The 20,430-nt window shown below is 41.7% G+C and overlaps 1 protein-coding gene across 4 annotated transcripts in view; it reads right to left on the bottom strand.

Annotated features, from left to right (window-relative positions):
- The window catches only part of LOC142559316 (septin-7-like), a 114,996-nt gene that overhangs the window by 44,263 nt on the left and 50,303 nt on the right, over window positions 1–20,430 (bottom strand). For 3 of the 4 annotated variants that reach the window (XM_075670942.1, XM_075670938.1, XM_075670933.1), the window contains exons 4-9: window positions 20,053–20,187; window positions 19,664–19,781; window positions 15,318–15,410; window positions 9,030–9,126; window positions 8,129–8,180; window positions 6,549–6,665 (exon numbers count right to left, since the gene is read on the bottom strand). In XM_075670942.1, coding sequence (XP_075527057.1) covers window positions 6,549–6,665; window positions 8,129–8,180; window positions 9,030–9,126; window positions 15,318–15,410; window positions 19,664–19,781; window positions 20,053–20,187 — 612 coding nt within the window. Of the gene's footprint in view, window positions 1–3,056; window positions 3,118–6,548; window positions 6,666–8,128; window positions 8,181–9,029; window positions 9,127–15,317; window positions 15,411–19,663; window positions 19,782–20,052; window positions 20,188–20,430 lie in introns of those variants that run through there. The other variant, XM_075670946.1, reaches the window with a different exon arrangement.

Below are 20,430 nucleotides of genomic sequence, written 5' to 3'. Positions count from 1 at the left end.
CTGAACTTACACAAGTTTACATGCGCACATGTCAATCTGTATTTCGGCCATTTTCATGCTGTTGATATAGGCCGAGAAAAGTATGGAGAGAGCTGGCACCAAATTTGCATCTCCTGGCAATTAGAACAAAGGTTGTCTGGTTTTTGTTAATAGGATAATTACGGTTTCACAACCTTCCTTGTGCAGCCCTTCTTTTGCTTCATTGTGGCCAAAACTTCCTAGCAGAAGACGACAAAGCCGCCTGACACCATGCCACCGTTTTACGGTAAGCAAGAAATGTTGGACATGTGAGACAGGCACAGTGTGTGCAGGCGTACTAGCTCCACTTGGCTTGTTTGAATTTTCAATGTCCGAAATTCGTCGTAGATTGCTACTGACACGGAAAGTTCAGTTCATTCCGAATACCATAATAGAGAAAAAGGTCTAATAAAATGAGCGTATCCTGGAAAACATTTTCTGGCATGTTTCACAACACCTATCTACCAGCTGTCGAGAGCGGGCTTGATTATCTCGATGGCTGATTGATGAGAACAGTGATTAAAGGCATTCCCTTTGTACTGGTGTGATAGCAAATACTGCCTTTCTTGCCAAAGTTGTCAGAATCTGTACTGCCATTTAATAGTGGTGTCATACGTGCACTTTCAATTACGATCGAGCCTAAGCAGTATTGACTTCCTCAATCATGATTGGCTCCATTTTTCAAGCTTGCACAAAGGAGTCAAGAGAGATAGAAAACTTCGATCCCGATCAAAAGCGCCTGTGTGACACAAGCACAAAAAGTGGATCAGCGGAAATTTGGCACTACTGCTGCCATATTGAAACAGTAATGAAACTGTCAGCATCGTACATAAGGCAGGGGATGACTCCAAGGCTAAAGGTCTTGAGAAAAAGACCTCACCTTATTTTCGAATAAATGTGGCATTTGAATAACCTCATATGCAGCTATTGCACATAAAATCGTAATACTGCGACGAACTCTGTGTTAGTGCTACACTGATGAAAGTAACATTATGCAAAAAATGTGCAAATATTGAAACCTGTAAGCCCTGTTGTAGTACGAACTCCATTCAAGTTCCCTAAACGGCTTCGTTCACTGCATGATTGTAAAGAAATTTGTTACAGCTGCAAGACTACAAGCACTGCAAAGAAATGCATTCTTCCTGCATAAGCAGGCTGAACAAATAGCACACAAACTCATTTACTCATAGCTTTCAATAATGGTATTACATTGTACAGACTCTGGTACTCAAGATAAATAGCTGTAAAGTAACCAAATCCTAAACACGGATTCCAGCAAAATTGAGTACAGTCAAACTGAATTTTCGGACATGCCTGATATTTCGTAAGTCTTCGCGGCACCGCCACGAGCCCCATAGAATCGACGTATAAGGACATCTGAAGTTTTGGACGCTCCAACCCCCCACCATCTAATTTTCCGGACTTTTTGACGCGACGGAAGGTCCTCTAGCTCCTTGCGCAGCGCCCTTGCGAAGGAAATCGACTTGCAGCCGAAGCATATCACCGCTTTGAACCACAACTAGCTGAACCTAGCCGTCACACACCGATTTGCTCTGGCCATGCTGGCTATGTTCATCGCCGCAAATGGCCGCACTTCCGTCTCCGGCGGAGTTTCCGGAGCGGCGCTATTTCTATATGCTATTTCGTTTGTTTGCGCAGGCCATGTTTTGGCTAGCATGGTGTGTGGTTGTGCTGTTGCGTATGGTTGTGTCAAGTGTGCTCTGCGACGCTAGGCCTAGGTGCTTCTACGCTCGTCAGCGAACTTCACTGTTCGCAACTTGAGGATTTCGCTTGCCTTCGATGGCCCCCACTCCGTCTTCGTCGTCCTCGCCGATGGCATCGAAGCACGGAAAGCAGTACCGTACCCACGGAAATAACTTTTGAACAGTTTGTTGACGCTGACAACGAGCTCAACTTCTGCGCAGAACTGACTGACGAGGGAATAGTCCGTCAGGTTGTGGGGGATTTAGAAGACCCTGATGTTGAAAATGAGGAGCCAATGACTTCGCCGCCTACAAGCGCAGAGTTGACGCGAGCACTGTTGACCCTTCAATCGGTGTACAGTGCTGACATGACCCTTGCTCAGATAGAGGCGAATATGATCGCATGCAACCGGAACGCCGTCCAAACAACAATCAACAAGTTCTTCAAGCCACTGCAGCAATAACACTGGCTGCCCAACGATGCACACGTACATAATAAACCGGCAGTCGGCTGCATACAGTTTTTGAACGCCTCTTTTTATAGTACCTTCATTGATGCTTTGGCAGGGTTTCGGAAGCCTGGTACTTCGCCCTTTACCTCTAGATCCGAGAAAAAAAAAAAAAAAAAGTGTTTTTTTTGCATGCATTCATTTTTTCGGACTGCCTGAATTTTCGGACGTTTTTACGTTCCTTAGAGGGTCCGAAAAAAATCGGTCGTTGACTGTACTTACTACATTTGCTCATCTTGTCAGAATCATTTAAATAGATGGAATATAGCATTGCAGCATAATATATTAACTTTCTATTCATGATGAAGTCACTATCTCTGCATCCTTGATTCCATAAAAATTATGAAGCAGTTTTTGTCTGCTGAGCGCACAGAAAGCCCCACTAATACTGAAAACTCTAAAAGCTCTTCTATGCTATTCCTACAACTGACCTGGCTTAGGGCAGGCATTTTTAATTCATGCACATCATTTGGAAGAAAAAAAAAAGTGTAATGATGGTACTTTCCCCAGAAAAAAAAAAAAATGCAAGGACAAGGTCAACCATGCCCACAAAATAAACAGACGATGGTGCTACAATGCAAACTTTACACCAACCAAGACATCACAGGGGACTAACATGCAAAGGTTTTTGCACATGCTTGTGATGCCTCCATACGCTAGAGCAAAAGAGCAGCAAATATGCAAAGAACAGAAAGACAAAGCATAAAGCAAGGTTCAAGTACAAAAGAGTTTCCAGTACACCAAGACAGAGGAGAAAGAAACGAAGACAAAGACAGCGTTCTTTAGAGCGTCTAATAATTTTTTAAAAAAAAATTTCAAACACAAGCTCAAAAGATGGCACTTACCAGAACACCATGTAAGTGTTCAGTATCCTTTGTGGGCAAGAACTAGCAAACAATCAGCGTGTCAATTCCACTGCCTCTTTTGTCTTTACTGAGGAACACGCAACATGACAAGGTAACAGAATGAAGGGTTAGACTACAAGCGAAGAGAGGAAAGACAAGCAAATTTGTCGAGAAAGAGAAAGAGGAAAGGAGAAGGAAGCATCTTTGACTCTACGCACACAGATCCAAGCTGTGCTCATAAGCAGAGTGCGACTTGAGTAAACACAAGCAAAACTAAAGGAATACAAGCCAGCATAAAGAAGGAATAGAATGCAACAAGCCTTCAGCACAATGATGCAACTAGTTCAAGCTCTTGTTATGTCCTGCACTTCCATGATTCATTTTTCCATAAAAAGCTGTCCATATGCAAACAAAAACCCTTGCTTTGCTAGCATAGGTAATTCCTATGCAGGAGAATAAGACTGATAAAGCCATTTGAGTGGCAGAACCTTGCATTACACAGCAACATGCAATTTTGCTGTTTGCTAAGTACTGCACCGTACAAATGACCAGGAACATGACTACATAGCTGTTCTGCGATAGTTTACCATGGTTTTTCTGAAGTGTAACAAATTCCTACATGAACACCAGAAGTAGATCGCAGCAACTAGGAACATTTCATGCCGTTAACAGGGTATGATCTAGGTAACTCCTCCTTTCAAAGTGCAAAGAAAAAAAAATAGGGAAAGGCTGGCAGCTTTCATATTCAATAGGAAATTATTAAAACAAAAGTTTCATGATGGAAAAAGCAGACAGGCACCAAATGCTACCTGAACCGCAAAAGAACGACCACTAATTTACACTAATTAGCATGTAAAGCAATAAAGTGGAAACTGATGGGTGCAATTAAGTAGCGCGATTCATGCAGCACCAACTAAAGGTTTAAAAAAAAAGCACACTTCTCTCAAACATAAGGCCACGAAGCCAAGACAGAAGCTAAACAGCACCATTGTAATATTCCTTTATTTATTCATTTTTTAACCACAAATATGTGCATTATTATAAGGTGCTTGAAACAGTTGTATGAAAAAAAAAAAAGAGAGAGAGAGAGAGGAAAGTTTGGCCTTAATTATCTATTGACAATTATCAAATAGCTGAAAGGTCACAATCAAAAATATGCAATGGATTATTTTTTTCCAAGTTATTCAAGAGTACCAATACTCAGAGGTGAATTCAATCAACTTAGAAGAATCGCTATTTACCTTTCACATACTAGAGAGTTCTTGACTCTCCGTACAGCTATTACTATTTATGGAGTACCAAACACTACAGGCAAAGATAGCAGCAGCACTGGTAGCAACATCTTGCGAAGCTTACCTCAGACACAATGCATTAAAAATGTTTTTGATGCATCATGAGGGTTATTATTGAAGCAATAAATAAAGAAAAAAAAATCTCAAGGACTCCAGCAAGTCTTCTAACTCAACAATTGCAAACAGCAGCAATGAGCCTCCAAAAATATAAATGATTAGAGATGCACAAATTGGTCCGAACAACAACATGGTAGCCCTGGAAAACATCCAAGAGAACTTGTGTGACACCTAAAGTGTAAATGAGACAGAAGTTGTTAAAAAGATGAAGGTTTTAAGAAATGAACACCGGCAGAACAAGCTTGTCGGGTTAACTTCCCGACAAGGGGACTTGCTGCTACCCTGATGAAACAAGTACCCTTGTTGAAACTTAGGCTTCAGTGACATTACTTGTCCTACCAGTACTGATCACTTCAACAACTGGAAACTCGTGGACAATGCTAAGTGTCTCCACTACAAACTGAACAAGTATGCAGCTTGCATGCAGCAGCAGACACACGGGAACACTTGTTCCCTCCACATCTGCTTCAAGAACCTGTGAATCCCGGAGAGCATGGGCAGCGCATTGTGAACACCAGTAGACAGAGTGAAGAGTACACCGCACTGTACATACACTGATTTCGCAGGTACCATACATCAATAAATGCTGTATAGCATGGTGCCCGAGATGTACCTGACAGAAAACCGTTGTTATCTGTCAGCACCAAATGTGTCCAATTCCTTTCTTGTTGGTATTTGTCGGCGACATGCTATGCTTATGGCTCTTATGGATTGCCAACATGTCCAAATAGCAACATTAGCCTGAACAAAAGCGTGGCAAAAATGAATGAACAAAGAGAATCTGTTTCCTAGCTCATAACTGCTATTCACAGTGTAAAAGCTACTATCAATAGTCAGTCATTACATAATAGTCTGTGTGTAATATGGTTAAACTCAACGTCGCAAGATGGCACCACCAGTGCTGCTGTTCGCATACAAGTCTCCAGCATTTAGTACATTTTGTGCAAAGCAAAACATTACAGACAGGCCAAAGCACTTGTAATAAAGAACATTAAACTTCACAATTGAACCAGAGGAGAAAGACTTGCTTACCAAAGAAGAAAAACATCTTTTCAATTGCTGCTTGATAGCAAACTTCAGTATCTTTGTAACAGTTGCATAAACTGTGTCTCAGAAACAACAATAAAGAGCTACGAATGTCTTAAAAAAGCTCAGAGACACCTTAAAGCCACCACCAGATAAACATGAATGACAAAATATGTGGTCACAAATTTTTAACTGTGTATGACTTCAGACTTTTCTAAGTGCTTATACAAGTTACCTGGGATAGGATAAAACATCTACACCTGCTTATCATATTTTATTACAGTGATTTTAAGCTTCTTCAGAGCAGCAACCCAGGCAACTTCATTTGAGGGCACTTTCTGCAAGAAAAGTTCAAGGGCCTGATTCTGTAATAGAAGTGCTGTACTGTTTTTCCATTCTTTTCCCGTTTTTCATGAATTCAAGAGTGAATAGCTACAAGAAATTGCCAAGCCTAGCTGTAGCACAGCTACTTTATGGCCGCCTGCCCTCATTCATTCTGGCAAACACTTATGCTGAAGCACTGCAGGTACCTCACCTAAAAGTTTGATGCTATAAAACTAGACCTAAAACCTCAACAAAATCTGCACTTCATGCTGTCATTTCAATGGCGCATCAAAATGCTTAGGGCTGTAAACTGTAAGGTGTGCATCAAGTACACCACCTGTAAAATTATAATGCTCTCCACACTTCCTATAGCTCTCCTTTCAAGCAATTTCTCTCAAGGAGTGACCCTAAATAATTTACACACCCAAAATCCCTTCTACATAATCAATATTAAATGTGCCTGGAAGTGATTATGATGGGAAATATTCATATTGTAACAAGTCTTATTACTGCTCAGAGTGCAAATATCAACTGTACCTTGTTATCAATTTTCTACTCCTTAAAAACTGCCAAAACATAGTACTCCAAAAAACTTCCGAAAATACTTCCAAAAGAAAAACAAAAGCACCTTTCCTCAATCTTTTAACACAGCAGTGATGAGAAAACATGTTATTGGGCACTCGTGATTTTCAGAATTGACTACGTAGGACTCACTTGTTGGATCTGCCATGACCTGGCTCCCCAGCACCTCCAACACCAGCAAGCTTTCGGCAACGGTAGTTTTCATAGTGGACACTGTTTGTGATGTCCTTCAGGTCCTGCATGTGCGTCCTATGGGGAAAAATAATTTGATCTCGCAAACCTGCCCATAGTTTGTACAGGTGGTTTGAAGCCCATGTTACACATGCTTAGTCTTTTCACACCTTCTCAGCATAGCAAGACTAATATTTTGCTGCTGCATGGTTTTTAGATGGATAAGTAAAACGTCACTTGAATGAAGCTACTTAATTGACTAGGTCCTGAAAAGCATTAAAAACGAGGGGGGAGGGTATCGTTTTTCGTCCGGAAGCCTGTGCAGTGGCTTCCGTCGATTACTGCGTGATTACGCACCAAAATGGTAGCAACCAGTCTGCCCGAATTCTGAATTTGCACTTGAACTTGTGCTCTGCTGTGACTGTAAAAGCATTCCATTTCACCTAACGCTGAGAACAAAGTATCGGTGCTGTCTTGTCATTAATATTGAGATTGGATGCTTGTTTTGACACTGTTAGGCTTGAGAAGTTTTGCTCACCAGATGGAGCTATGGCAGTTCATGCTGGCGGCATGGAACAGATTTCCACTGGTGATGACAGCATATTAAAGTGAGATCTAACACACTGCGATTAAAAACATTGACCTTGTGGTACGTTTGAGATTTCTTTACGAGCGCATGATAGTATGTATTCGAAAAATGTAAATTTGTGGCTACGTTTTTAACGACGTTGTGTCCATGTGGGTGCTCCACGCCGCGACGCAACAGCATGACCGGGTGCGTTTGTTGCTGTTGCTTGAATATAGTGTGCATGCGGTTGCTGCTTCAATTTCCAGGCTTTCATAAACACACAGGTTTAGTATTACCATGAGGCCTTGACTCAACATAAGGTGTGTCACTTTAAGCAGAATATGTTATGTCTTCGTTGTGGAGGTTTCATAGCAGTCTCAATGTTTCCATGAGTCAGGTAGGTCATAATGAAACTAGGCGTTAGCAGCGGTTACAGCAAACACTAAATAGTATGTATTAAAGGTTAAATTATTTGCAAAATTTCAGGACCTCTTGGATGAGTATGCTGTTAGAAATGGATTAGCCGCCAAAGAAAGCAACCTCACCAATCACTTACAGTTTTGAATTTGGGGCTCTGAAAGTTACAAACGAGCAATCGCAAATATATTAACAGTTTATCACAGCAGATGCATGCACGGTGAGTTGATTGACAGCTTCATCAATAATGCAGGGCTTTGGACTACACACAGCAACGAATGAATGGATGACAGGGAGAAAATAATCGTACCGACCAAGTCCGAGTTAATGAAAACAAATACATATATAATCAGAGTGTCAATTCATAGTAGTCATGACCAGCAAGGCATCTCAGACACTACATAAAATACTTTATTAATTAATCCTCAATTTCTTATGTGAAAAAGCACAGAACCAATGAATAATGCCCCTATTCATTTTACAGTAGTTCCATTATGTACAGAAATTGCTCAACTGAAATCAAATAACAAAAACAGATATGCAAGTTATTTCATACCTAACGAGCATATTCCTCAAGGCAATGTAGTCACAGTGGTCCATGTTCTCAACTGAAATAAGAATGGTAGAGCAGAAGTTGAGTCTCTGATGACCAGAAATGCAGGAGTTGCCATTATTGCAAAAAAGTGGAAAACTGGGAAAGTTCAAATGTGTTGACAGCACTACAGGGCAAGGGTGACAATAAGAAATAAGTACTCATGTCTTATATATGTGGTTTTTGTGAAGCAATACCTTTAACAGGCAATATATTTTTTTGTTAAAAAATTGTACGTGGTGCACAGCATTTTCTTAGTTTGGAACCTCTAAAAATGAACAGAGCAAGTAATATACCAAACATGTTTTCTTTCATGGTTCCAATTAGTCTGAGTAATCCTGTCAGTAAGTCCTGTCTGTACTTCACCCTAATCAAGACAATGGGATACATGCGTACCACCAACTACGACAACTTTTTCTCACACTAGTAGTTTGAAGGATTTTAAAATACGCAGAAGTTACAAGGCACAAAAGTATGCAGGGAGATTAATGGATTTGACGGTCACGGGAAATGTCACAGAGCAAGTAAGCCCCTGTAAGTACCCCTGAAAGATTAGCAAAAACTAACTGCAGCCAAATAATTCAGACAGTGGCCTCGACTACGGGATAATGCTCAGTCATGTACACACATTCAGATGCGGTAGAAAACTGTGGCTACATAGCAACTCAGCTAGGGCAAAATGATGACTATCCTGTACAAGGTATACAGAGCTTTGATTTGAAGCTTGTTTTTATAGCTTGCTGCTTGGGAGGTTGATGCCAAGCTCTTGGAAAGCCCAAAGCATGGTTATGATGAGTGAGCACCCATGTCAAAGACAACTACTGAAGTGATAGTGTCTGTAATCCACAATCCACAAGTCTCTCACCTTCTGCAACTCCCCAAGGATACTTGCGACCCCTGACTCTCCGACCATTTACTTCAACCACTGTATTGCTGCCTACAACAGCAAAGGGTACACGTTCCTGTAAAGAGAAACGGGAACTGCTCGAACAAGGATATGGTTCCATTCATCCCCACTACTAATGCCGTAGTACAACCTACAACAGTTATGCTCTGCATTAAGCACAGTTCCATGGTAACTGCATATGAAGAATGCCGCTAAAGCTGCAATGCTTTTAGAAAGCCATTCAACAATATTTGTCCTGTTCTTAATTTCTTGTACTTACTTGCCCTATCTCATTCTTTATAAATAAACGCATATTTTTGCTCTTAAGCAGACCAGAAGCCGGAATTTGCGAGTTCAAATGGAGAAGCTAGGAATTCAAATGGAAAGCTAGGAGTGAAACTAGGATGCATAGCACATAACTACAGAAAGTGAATTTCTCAAAATGTTTTCTAGCCCTTTCTATGGTTGTTTATTCCGAGTGTGGCAACAGTTGCCTCACCTAGTATAAATATGTATAAGCCTGCCAAAGGATACATAGTACCAGAGGCCACAACTGCGTCATACCTTATAGCTTAAGAACAGTTAGCATGTCAAGGTGTACAATGCGCAGAATTATTTACAAAACTTGGACAGAGGTGCGTAAATACTGCAAATTTAACCCATCTATTTTTGTAAAAAGGGGCATCAGGTACAGAATGGAGAAGTCAATAATCATAATAATACTGATAATCATGATAACAACTGATAATAGGTGGAACTAAAAGGCTGAACAAGAACTGCACTAATTCAGAAATAGAACCTCCACAAACAGTAGCATTCTCAATAGTGCTGCGCTATACAACATGGGATTACTGTTTGAGCACAAGAGATGGACACAAATTAAACTGAGTGCTGATGCCTTTTATAGAAACAGTGGATCCCAAATGAAGCACAAACCCTAAAATGAAGATGCCAATAATTGAAGAGTAGTGCTTTTAAGTTTACTTGGTTTCTACTCATAGGGCAGAATGTTAACAAAATTCAATTAAATGGAGCCCTATTTTGTCAAACTTGGTTAATGCAGCTGAAGTTGTCATGGTTCGTGCAATCAGTTACACAACATATTGAATAGAAGCATTCAGACAATCCATTTTAAAATGTTAAACTACTAAATAGCCAAGCAAAGCTAATTTATTGGATAAGTGCCCAAATATGATGTCTATGACTACTCATTATTGTTCACTTTGGCCAACTTACTAGTTCTGAATTTTGTATCATTGTTGCCATAGAACGAGTACTAATAAAAAGACAACACAAGACACTCCTCACTCTGATAATTGACAGTATCAAAACAGTTATCTGTGATGAAGTGAAAAAAAAGTGAGACTGCAAAAACAGGACATAAGTCTCGGAACACAACACAGACAATAGTGATCCTATGCACAATGGCTATGAAGAATACTGGGGCAACCTTTTGTGCTAGCACACATACCTTAAGTAATTATAGACCAAGAAAATCGCAGTACAGTGCAATTAACCCTCTACCTCTCATGGGCGAGATGGGCTTCTCGACTCACACAACTTAGACCACTTATGATGTAGCTTATAGTGGAGAACCGGCTGAAATGCAGTTCATTCTGACCCCCATTTACTCTTCTACAGAACTCCATGTATACGCATACAGCTCACAGTGCAGTCACGCGATACAAAATCCAGGTTATAATGCGGCTTCCGCAGGCACAGTTTTGAAGGAGGTGCACCAGCAGACGGGAGGGGAGAGTGATGCGGAGGAGAAGACGTGAAGCGAACAAATAAAAAGGCAAAAATAGAGAAAAAGAAAAAGGAAGAACCACGGCAGCAGCGCAGTATGGGTTCGTGGGGGTTACCTAGGCGAGATAGAAACTTTTGCTTGGCTGCAAGTCAGCAGCGCACCCTTCGCATTGAATGCACGTGCATTGTCGCTTTTAGGCGGCTTTTGCCACTTTGGCTCTTCAGTTTCTCTGAACCCGTCACAATGTGCGTAGTCATGAAGTGTGGATATAGCATCTGTGATCATGATTGCTGTCAATTTGAGTGGTGTTCTGCAAATTTAGTTCAAAGCTTTTAGGCTTTATGCCCCTATGCGAGCTTCTACTGTTCCTACCAGTACGCACACACACAAACTTGGGCGTTCGCTTGCAGTGCCACAGCCCCCCCCCCCGCCCCCTTATCGCCCAAGAAACCAAACTCCGATTCACACACGCTGCAGTCAGTTCAGCCCGTGTGCGTGATTGCTTGCCCAATCTTCTACGGGTATGAACGTATCAAGGATGAGCTTCCCGCGAGGGCATGCTGCCCGACACCACTGCTGACGACAGCACACCTTGCCGGGAGTAGCCGACCAAAGTTGCTGTTTGGTGCCGAGGCAACGAAACGCGTCGCAGCGCCTGTACGACACTTGGAAAGTGGAGGAACTAGACAACGAAAGTGAGGGCACAGAGGGCATGGGCAGCACTTGAATGGTGGCAACTTGGTTCGCGGTAACCATGTTTTCAACATGCTGACCAGACCGAGAAATCGAACGAGACACTATACGGCATCCGAAATTTCAGTTGCTGTTCTACACTAGTTTTGTAGAGTTGGTGACAGTGCCATGGGAAATTTTTAATAAACAAGCGGGCCTGAAAATGTAGTCTGCAATTTATTTCCTCCATGAAGATTTCTTTTTTTTTTTTGTTACTTTGCTTCATGCGAAGGTAGTGGGTTCTTGGACATTAACCTTTCAACAATCGTAAATTTAAATGGATGCACATATCCTGTTGTATGCTCCGATTCTCAGATTCACAGGGCTGCTTGCTCTACATGTTTTGCATGTGTGCAGCCAGTGAAAAATGTTTTGGTTATAGTGCACATATTCGCAACTCTGATGACTTACGCTATAAGCGGTCTATGCTCTTACCAGCTAGAAAAGATGAGCGTAGCTCATTTGTAGGGGTGTGTGAATAACGATTTTTGAGAAGATTTTTAGAATAGTTTTTGAATAATGAATAGCCGTTATTGCAATAATTATAAAATGATGTTCACATCTCAGTACTCTTAAAGTTAGTAAGTTCTCGTCATTACATGATACGTTATCAAGTGTTTATTAAAAGTGCAAATGGAGCATTAGGAGCAAACAAGTCGTTTCTTTGCATGCACAGGGCTCTTCAGAGAGTGCTAATGATTGCTTTACAGCCTGCAAAGTATGGCTACCTAAGTGATGTAGCGTGCTCCACTTTGAATGTTCTCATGTTTTATGTCTATACTATGCCCGCGGGAGTGACAACTTGCCATATTTTTGCCCTAAATTTATGCTTACTTGGGTACACTTGACGTTTTTGGAATATTAAAAAAGTATTAAAAATATTTGCATTTACGAATAGTGATTATTCAATTCAAAGATCGAATCAGATAGAACACTATTCGATTGATTATTTGAAAGTTTTGAATATTCCCACACCCCGAAAATTAAGTAAAGTAATAATAAAGTAAGTAAAGCAGACATCTGTGTTAAATTATTTGTTAATGCTGGCGACAAGAAAAATAATGTAGTTCTTGGAAGGTGTTTTGAGATGTGGGAAGTTTTCTCAACGAGTCGGAGAACCTACCAGTGTCGCTTGATGCTTGTCATTTCCCAAGGTACATCCCTGTCCCATCTAAATACCAACTCTCACAAGATGCTGCTTGGTTTTATCCAGAAATATTAGAAAAAGACGTAAAAGCAGAAAAAGAAAGGAGGGCTGAATTCTGGTGCCAAGACTGCAGTGAACCTGCTCTGGATTATACCTTGTGTTGAAATATACTGCATGAAGTTTAGCCTTCCAGCATAAGTGTATCATGGATGAGAGTCCTGAGCTCTGCCTCAAATCCAGCATGCGAATATTTGCGCGAGATCTTTTTTGTGGCTCCTTTCCTTCAACATTTCAAATGCCGATGAGGCCAACTCTCTTTTTGTACGAGGATGAATTAGTCTTTGCCCAGATTTTTTTTAATAGCCAAATTACGGCTGTAAATGCGGATTCAATATATCCATTCCCAGCAGTGGAGCTTTCTCAGACTGGACCAGCCTTATCTGCCGGTAGCTCCGCAGCACGGTGCTCCTATTAGTTCTTGAAGATGGCGGTTGTGCTTCACACGTCGACGGTGTATGAGGAACGAAGTGCGATTTATTTTCTGTGGAGAAAGGGACGAACGCCCATCGAAAAGCGCAGGGAAATGCAGCCCACATATGGGGAAAGGTGTCTCACTTTGAGAAATGTGAGGTGGTTTCACGTGCAACAATCAAGCCAAGACAGCAGTCCAATGGCGGTTCCACAGTCAGCTGAATGAATTCTACCCCAGGGGCATCCCAAATTTAGTGCTGCGATGAGACAAATGACCGAACCGGTGTGGGGACTCTGTGGAAAATAGTGTAGAGTATGTAGAACAGCACGTATATTTGTAATTACAGTCGACGACCAATAATTCGGACTCCACGGAGAACGTCACTAAGTCTGAACTATCGAATGTATGAAAAAATGAATGTATACAAAAAAATATTTTATTTATATATTTTTTTGCACCTAAGTAACCACGTGGTGTATGGCAACCACGTACGCCTGTATTTCTGCCAGTTTTGTGCTGCTGATGTACGACCATGCAAGGACTGCAAAGTCTCGAGTCATCCGCTTGTGAAGGCTCCGGAGCACACGGCACATCATCATCCTAGTTAGAGTCGCTGTTTGATGATGGGAGAACTTGCTCAATTGTTTCACCATTGTTCAGTGCAGCACACGACAACACTGCACTGTTGACGTCTGCACAGTCTTCAAATGTAATGGCAGCAAAAATCGACCCACCGTAGCCTAGCAAGACCCCAATGATGTCTGCATTTGAGCTTGTTGTGGAAGGTGGCAGTTGAGGCCTTTCAGTTGCAGAGTCGGGCTCATTTGGACTATGAGGGCACCTGCACTGGTGCCATTTGACGCGGCCTGTCTATAAGTTGACGAGAAAGACTTCTTGGAGCCAGCAGAGTGCTCTCTGGAACACAAACTAAGTAAACAAGCACAGAATGGCGGTACACTGGCCGAAAGGCAAACAAAAAACAATGGCAAGAGCAGGCCATGCGTGGGGTTGCCGGAATAGTCAGAAGAGGATGTGACGATAGCGATGTTGATGCGACCTATAATTCAGGCAAAGCCTCGAAGATCGGCATTTGCAGTTAAATCACTGAGGCGTAGGGCTCCTATCAAGGAAAGACCTCTGATATTACAATCAAGCGTGTACTCTCTGAGGCCATACTTGATGCCTTGCCTCACTGAAGCCATACTTGATGTCTCGTAGAAGTGCCAGAGGAGATAATGGCGGCAGAGCCGGCTTGTGCTACAGCTCCGGACAGAGTCTGGATAATTGAATGTAGAGCTGGCGGCGGTGAGAAATATCGGTAGTCTTTACACATGAAGTCTATGGGGCCGTTGGCAGTGTCACGAAGCTGTCCGAATTACCGAGCATGTCCAGGTTATCGGTGTCCAATTTATTGGTCAGCGACCGTACCTGTATTTTATTTTGGAAAGACTTTCTGATTTACCCCCATATAAAGGAAGGTTTATGTGTGCTCGCAAAGAAAAAAAAAATGAATTTGAGCAGATTTCTGGACTTGCCTTGGTGTGCTCACTTCACTGGGCACTTACAAAAAGTCAACACTTAGGGAACATATTTTTTTAAACAATGCGGTAGATAATGAGTTTAATTCTTTTTTCACTTACCAGCAGTATCAAATGTTGACACTTTTAAGACGAAGCAACATTTAAAGTTTTTCGTTGCTGAAATGAAACTTCAGATGAAGGGATATTTACAAATGAACTGAGACAAACACTACCATAAAGTCAAGATGATGCTACAATGTGTCCCAGTCTTTTTGTTTTGTTCAGGTTAGCTCATGCAAAAGGCCACCTTGCTTCACAGCATGCTGCTACAGTTGAATAAGTACATTTGTTCAACATGTTCAACATACTGTTCAACATGTTTTAAAGAGCAGGTGTTTACTATGAGTGTAATGAACACCTAATTTAGTTGAGCATGCAGAACAACAAACAAATAATGCAAGTGATGAACAATACTTTGACCATGCTAGAAGTATATATATATGTATACATATATATAAGTTCCTATAACATACTCAATGCAGTAGACAGGTGATTACCATGCACTTGTCAGTTTTTGCTTTAATTATGACTCCTAGATACACTCTGGAGTGCAGGTATCAGCTGAATATTACGGAAGGATTGTCACCTTAAGTGGCTTTTGTAGTTTGCTCTCCTCTTCATCTTCTGGATCAGGAAATTCATAAAGACGAATTTTGTTTTGCGTGATCTCATTCAAAATCTGTTAGAAAAACCAAAAGGTAAACATATTAGAACCACATATGCACAACAAACATGCATGTACATGGGCGGCAGTGAACATCGAATTTGCCATTGTCTTGTGTAGTTAAAGATAATGATATATGCGCACATGGATTGTGCACAAACCTTGCTGGTTAAAAGAGCCACTTGGTGCCAACTGTGACACATATTGCTTGCCCAGCAAAATGGCTGCTTAGTGATCTGCTCTTAAATTTCTATGTAGCTTGCATAAACCATGGTGGTGGGTTAAAGTAATCCACAATACCAATTTTTAAGGTGCGAATTATTCAACTTTTCCTGATTAAATACATCAATATACACTGGAGCGAAAGAAACTTGTATGTATGTAGGAATGTATAGCCATTGTTAAGAGAACTAAAGCAATCTAAGCAACAAGTGTCTAAGGGTCTTAGCTAAGTGGTGTCGTGCTTGTGGAGCTAACTGCTGGCAATACGAAGCAATTGAAGATGGGCATAAGAATTTATCTCCCTCCCCAGTGCTTACAAGTAAGATGTTGATAAGGTGTTAGCTGCAGACACTCAGTTACAGTTAAACATTAATTCAAATTCCTCATCTGGTCCTGGCAAATTTATGCATAATTCAATGCCAAACATCAATTTGGAGGTTTTGGCCATTTATCAATTAATTTGGTCATGACTTTTAACCACAGCATGTGCGAAACACCAGAAATGCACGATGCAAAAGTGGTCCAAGCATCAAAGCAAGTGAAACAGCAAGGCATGCACCGGCAGAATCCTTTGGAAAACAACCACTCATGTTTGGGTCTGTGTATGAACTACAGGAAGCGCCTGGGAACAGTGTTCTTGCTTACCTTACTCAATGAAGATTAAATTCTTGGGTTTTATGCACCAAAAACCACAATCTGACAATGAGACGCCGCAGCAGAGACTCCGGATTAATTTTGACTAACTGAGGTTCCTTAATGTGCACCCAATACCGTATTTACTCGCATAATGATCACACTTTTTTAGTCAGAAAAATTGATGCAAATTCAGGGGTGCGATCATTACGCGAGTTAAATTTCCCGCGGAAAAAAAAATTTTTTTTTTTCATCACGCGTTTGCTGCGGGATGTTGGTGCAGGACACTAAAACAAAAATGGCGGCCGGTGGAGCAAGCCGAATGCACCGAACGCGATTTTTTTCTTCTCTTGAGTACATTACGTGCATTGAAACAGTTTCTTCCGTATCAGTAATGAATAATATCGTTAATATTGGCAAGTTTGCAGCAATAACATAGCCATGTCCACTTTGAGGGGACAGAAACAGATGGGCCCGCTTAGCTGCCATGGCCGGCATGCTGCGGAAACACATGGCCGGCATGCTGCGGAAACTGCAGCATCTGTCTTCACTACTATCCTAATACGGCACGTTTCCGCTAAGGGAGGGCGAATATCTTAGCTGTGTTACAAGCGTCGGCGTATTAATAGGGTACACTTTTAACGTATCAGTGTAAACGTGGCTACTATCGTTGCCGCTCGAGATTTGTTGCGTGCCCACGAGTGCAGATGAGAAGAATCGAAAGACTCCTTTTTTGTAGTTGACCACAACCATTATAAAGCCTACACATAATAAAGGCAAGTTTGGTTGTACCTCTTTTTGTCATGAAAGTGCAGAAAGTGATGAAATGAGGCATCTACTTAAGAATGTTTGGTGCGTGCAGACCACTTGGTTTGTTTTGAAGAGTCGTTCGCTTAGCATTCGACAGATGGTACGCACGATCAATATTAGCTAGACTTGGCACACGACATATCGCTGCGGCAAGTTTGGGGTGCGATCATTACAGGGAAATAAAAAAAATCAAATTTTGACGACAAAATTAAGGGGTGCGATCATTATGTGAGTAAATACGGTACATGGTACACGGCCACCACGGCCAGGATTTGATCCCGCGACCATGTGCTTAGCAGTGCAATGCCAAAGCCACTACCATATTTACTAGATTCTAATGCGCCCTTCATTGCAACACACACCCGTTTTCTGCAAAAAAAAAAAAAGGAAAAAAAAAAACCCTCAATTGTAATGTGCACCCGTTTGCCACGACCCAAAAAAAAAAAAAAAATCCTTTACAGTACTGCGCACCTCATTCTTTCATACAGAAATAATACTTTCTCTCATTTGGAAAAACAAAGATTTATTCCCAATACACTAAAGTTGCAATAAATAGAAAAAGTTGCAGCTTCGCACAAAAGGTGAAGCATCGATTGACATATCAAATTAGCAGACAGCTATATGAAAAGTAAGGATAGTAGTTTTATCGGCCGTATAACCTTTTAAACATTCCCTAACTAAATAAATTAACAAGCAAACATGAACACGTCTCACTCAGTGACCATGGAAACTCGTATCAAAACACGAGTGAGGAAGTGCTGTAGCAGGAGCGAGCGAATTGACCTTTGTGCGACCTCTCGCTTCAATGCGAAGTAAGCAACCAGAACACAGCGTGGTGCGCCTAGATGCGTAGACTGTCTCGAATGTAGGTCGCTTTCAAGATAGGGGCCGCGCGGCCATGCCATATGCAGCAGCTACTCGAGTAGAACGCCTCTTCTGTTTGCGCCAGTCCCGCACGCAAGCTTCGGGAACTCCGAACACCCGTGATGTGGCCCGATTTTCATCTGTCTCTGCACACATGATCACTTTCCTTTTAATTGCAGCATCACATGTCTTTGCAGTCAGCACTTTCATGCTTCGTTATATCGAGGTTTAACTGTATTTAGAACCTCAATATAACCAAGTGCATTTATTTATACACCATTTCAACATAACGAAATTTCACTGCTGTCCCGAAGCAATACCAAGACAATATATGGAAGCTTCTTCATGCGCAGATGATCAAATGCTTGAATTACAAGCGGCTGCTTGCGGGCGCGCCTCTCAAATCGCGTGCTGGGTGACGAAGAGCGACTGTCAAAGCGGAGCAGCGTCATGTCCCGTAAAAAGTCTAAGTGCGATAAAACACCACCACCTTGATAGCAGGCCTTCACACTGTTTAATGACGTCATGATACTTGACCCAAAATTTATACTGCTTAACGCAGTGTGACGAAAGCAGCAGTGCAATAATCAGCACAGCCGCATTTTGAGCATGCCCATTTGAATCTATGCGAGTCGGGCCACTTAGCATGACATCACTCAACCAATTCTGAAGGCCTTATACTGTCTAGGTGGAGATGGTTAATATCCTATCACGCCCTGCACCGAGTGAAAGCTTGCAAGGGTGAGCCGAGAATGGTGGTGGCTTGATAAGTGCCCCCTTCCTGTGCAAGCAAGGGGAAAGGGGGAGTGGAGCAAGCTTACGGTAAGGGGCAGTCTTTTTCTAGCCCAGCTGTCAGCGTGGCTCAGCACATGCGTAGTCTGCGCGCCCTGTTTTAGAGGTAATCTGCTGTGTGTGTAAAGAGTGGGCACGCAGAGATGGTGTGGCATCAAGTCTTCCCGCACATTTAGTACTGGAGGATGTGTAATCTCAAGTTTCAGGGAGCAGTTGAAGTAAAAGACAAGAAGATTGAAGCGTCATCCCACTGCAGTTGACATTATTAGCCATAGGGGCAGAGTGGGTGCGAAAGCGTGGCTGGCTTCGCTTCGTACCGCTGATGTGAAGATGTCGCTGACACTGCAAGAAACCGTATCTTTTGTCGTCGACTCTCAAATTCAACAAAAATCATTTTTTTTTCTCATTGAAGTTTGCTTTTCCGATTGCCCGTTAATTCAGAAAATCTTGTGGCCTTTTTCATGTAACACATCTATCGGCGATTGCACTCATTTGCATAAAAGGTTGATTTCAATATAGCAAAATTTTCATGCAATGAAGCAAATTGTTTAGTTACCCTGACACAAAAGTACTACTAGTATCACATCACAAGTCTCCCGAGTGTAGGAAATGCAAGAAAGCTCAAGTTCTGTAAAGCTTAGACACACAGCCTCGGTTTCAAGAGTGGTCTGGCCAGCATACTCGCATACTCTTTCGCAAGGCACATGACCTAATTGCTCATAAATTGAGCTAGTTTGCGAAACCAATGCCCACGAAACCTTTATGGCAACAGTACACAACCTTTCTATACTATTCACAGTATGCAAAAAAAAACATCAGTGCATAACATTGGTCTCACTGAGGTCCTCCAAGTACTAGCCAGCACATTCGAGCAGGGCAGCATTCCAAGATGGGAAAGCATTTTAGTGACTAGCCAAATACAGCCCTAGGCTTCAGCGGATTCTCACCGTTCGCTTGAATAGACTGCACTCCTCTGGCGTCATAGTGTCTGCTTTGGCAATCACAGGGATAATGTTGACTTTGTCATGGAGCCGCTTCATGAATTCAATATCCAGAGGCTTTAACCTGCAATATGACGACATCCAGACATTGTACTATAGGAATGAGTTGCAGATGCTATAAATGTAATTGCACCGTCACAGTAGTTAACTTTAAATTAAGATACTGTCCATTAAAAGCCAATAGGCAATACCTATTGAAAGGCAAGCAGAAAGAATAACACTGGCTGCACTAAGAGGAGCTCTTAAATGCTGTTCTCTGTGTGCAGCACAAACTAATAAATAAGCTTCTTGCACGGCAGTGCAACCTAAGTGAACAGCAAGACTACAGTACTAACCCATGTCCTGAAGGTGCAATGAAGTACAGACAACAGTGAACTCTGTTATCAGGCAATGTTGTCCGATGCACTCGTGATTCTGCATCAAGGTACTCTGCATACTTCGCTTCAATGTAGTCAATTATAGGCTGCCAGCTGCAAAATAGAAAAAGATTGTTATAAATGTGACATAAGTCAAGATTGTGCAAAAAACAAGCTTCCATTCCTGCATTACAGCTCTGAAGAAAGTTTGCTTTTTGAACCACACATTAAAGAAAACTAGCATAATATTGGACAGCAAGCGATCAGTTATTTGCATTATCTCTTTCATAGTCTGCATTCTCCAGAGATAACACCAAGTTAGAACTTAGCAAACAAATTCTGGCAAAATATCAACAG

The sequence above is a fragment of the Dermacentor variabilis genome, chromosome 1 (genome assembly GCF_050947875.1).
Source record: "Dermacentor variabilis isolate Ectoservices chromosome 1, ASM5094787v1, whole genome shotgun sequence".
NCBI lineage: Eukaryota > Metazoa > Arthropoda > Arachnida > Ixodida > Ixodidae > Dermacentor > Dermacentor variabilis.
The sequence above is the reverse complement of the archived record's forward strand: the minus strand, read 5'-3'. Positions and strand labels throughout refer to the sequence as shown.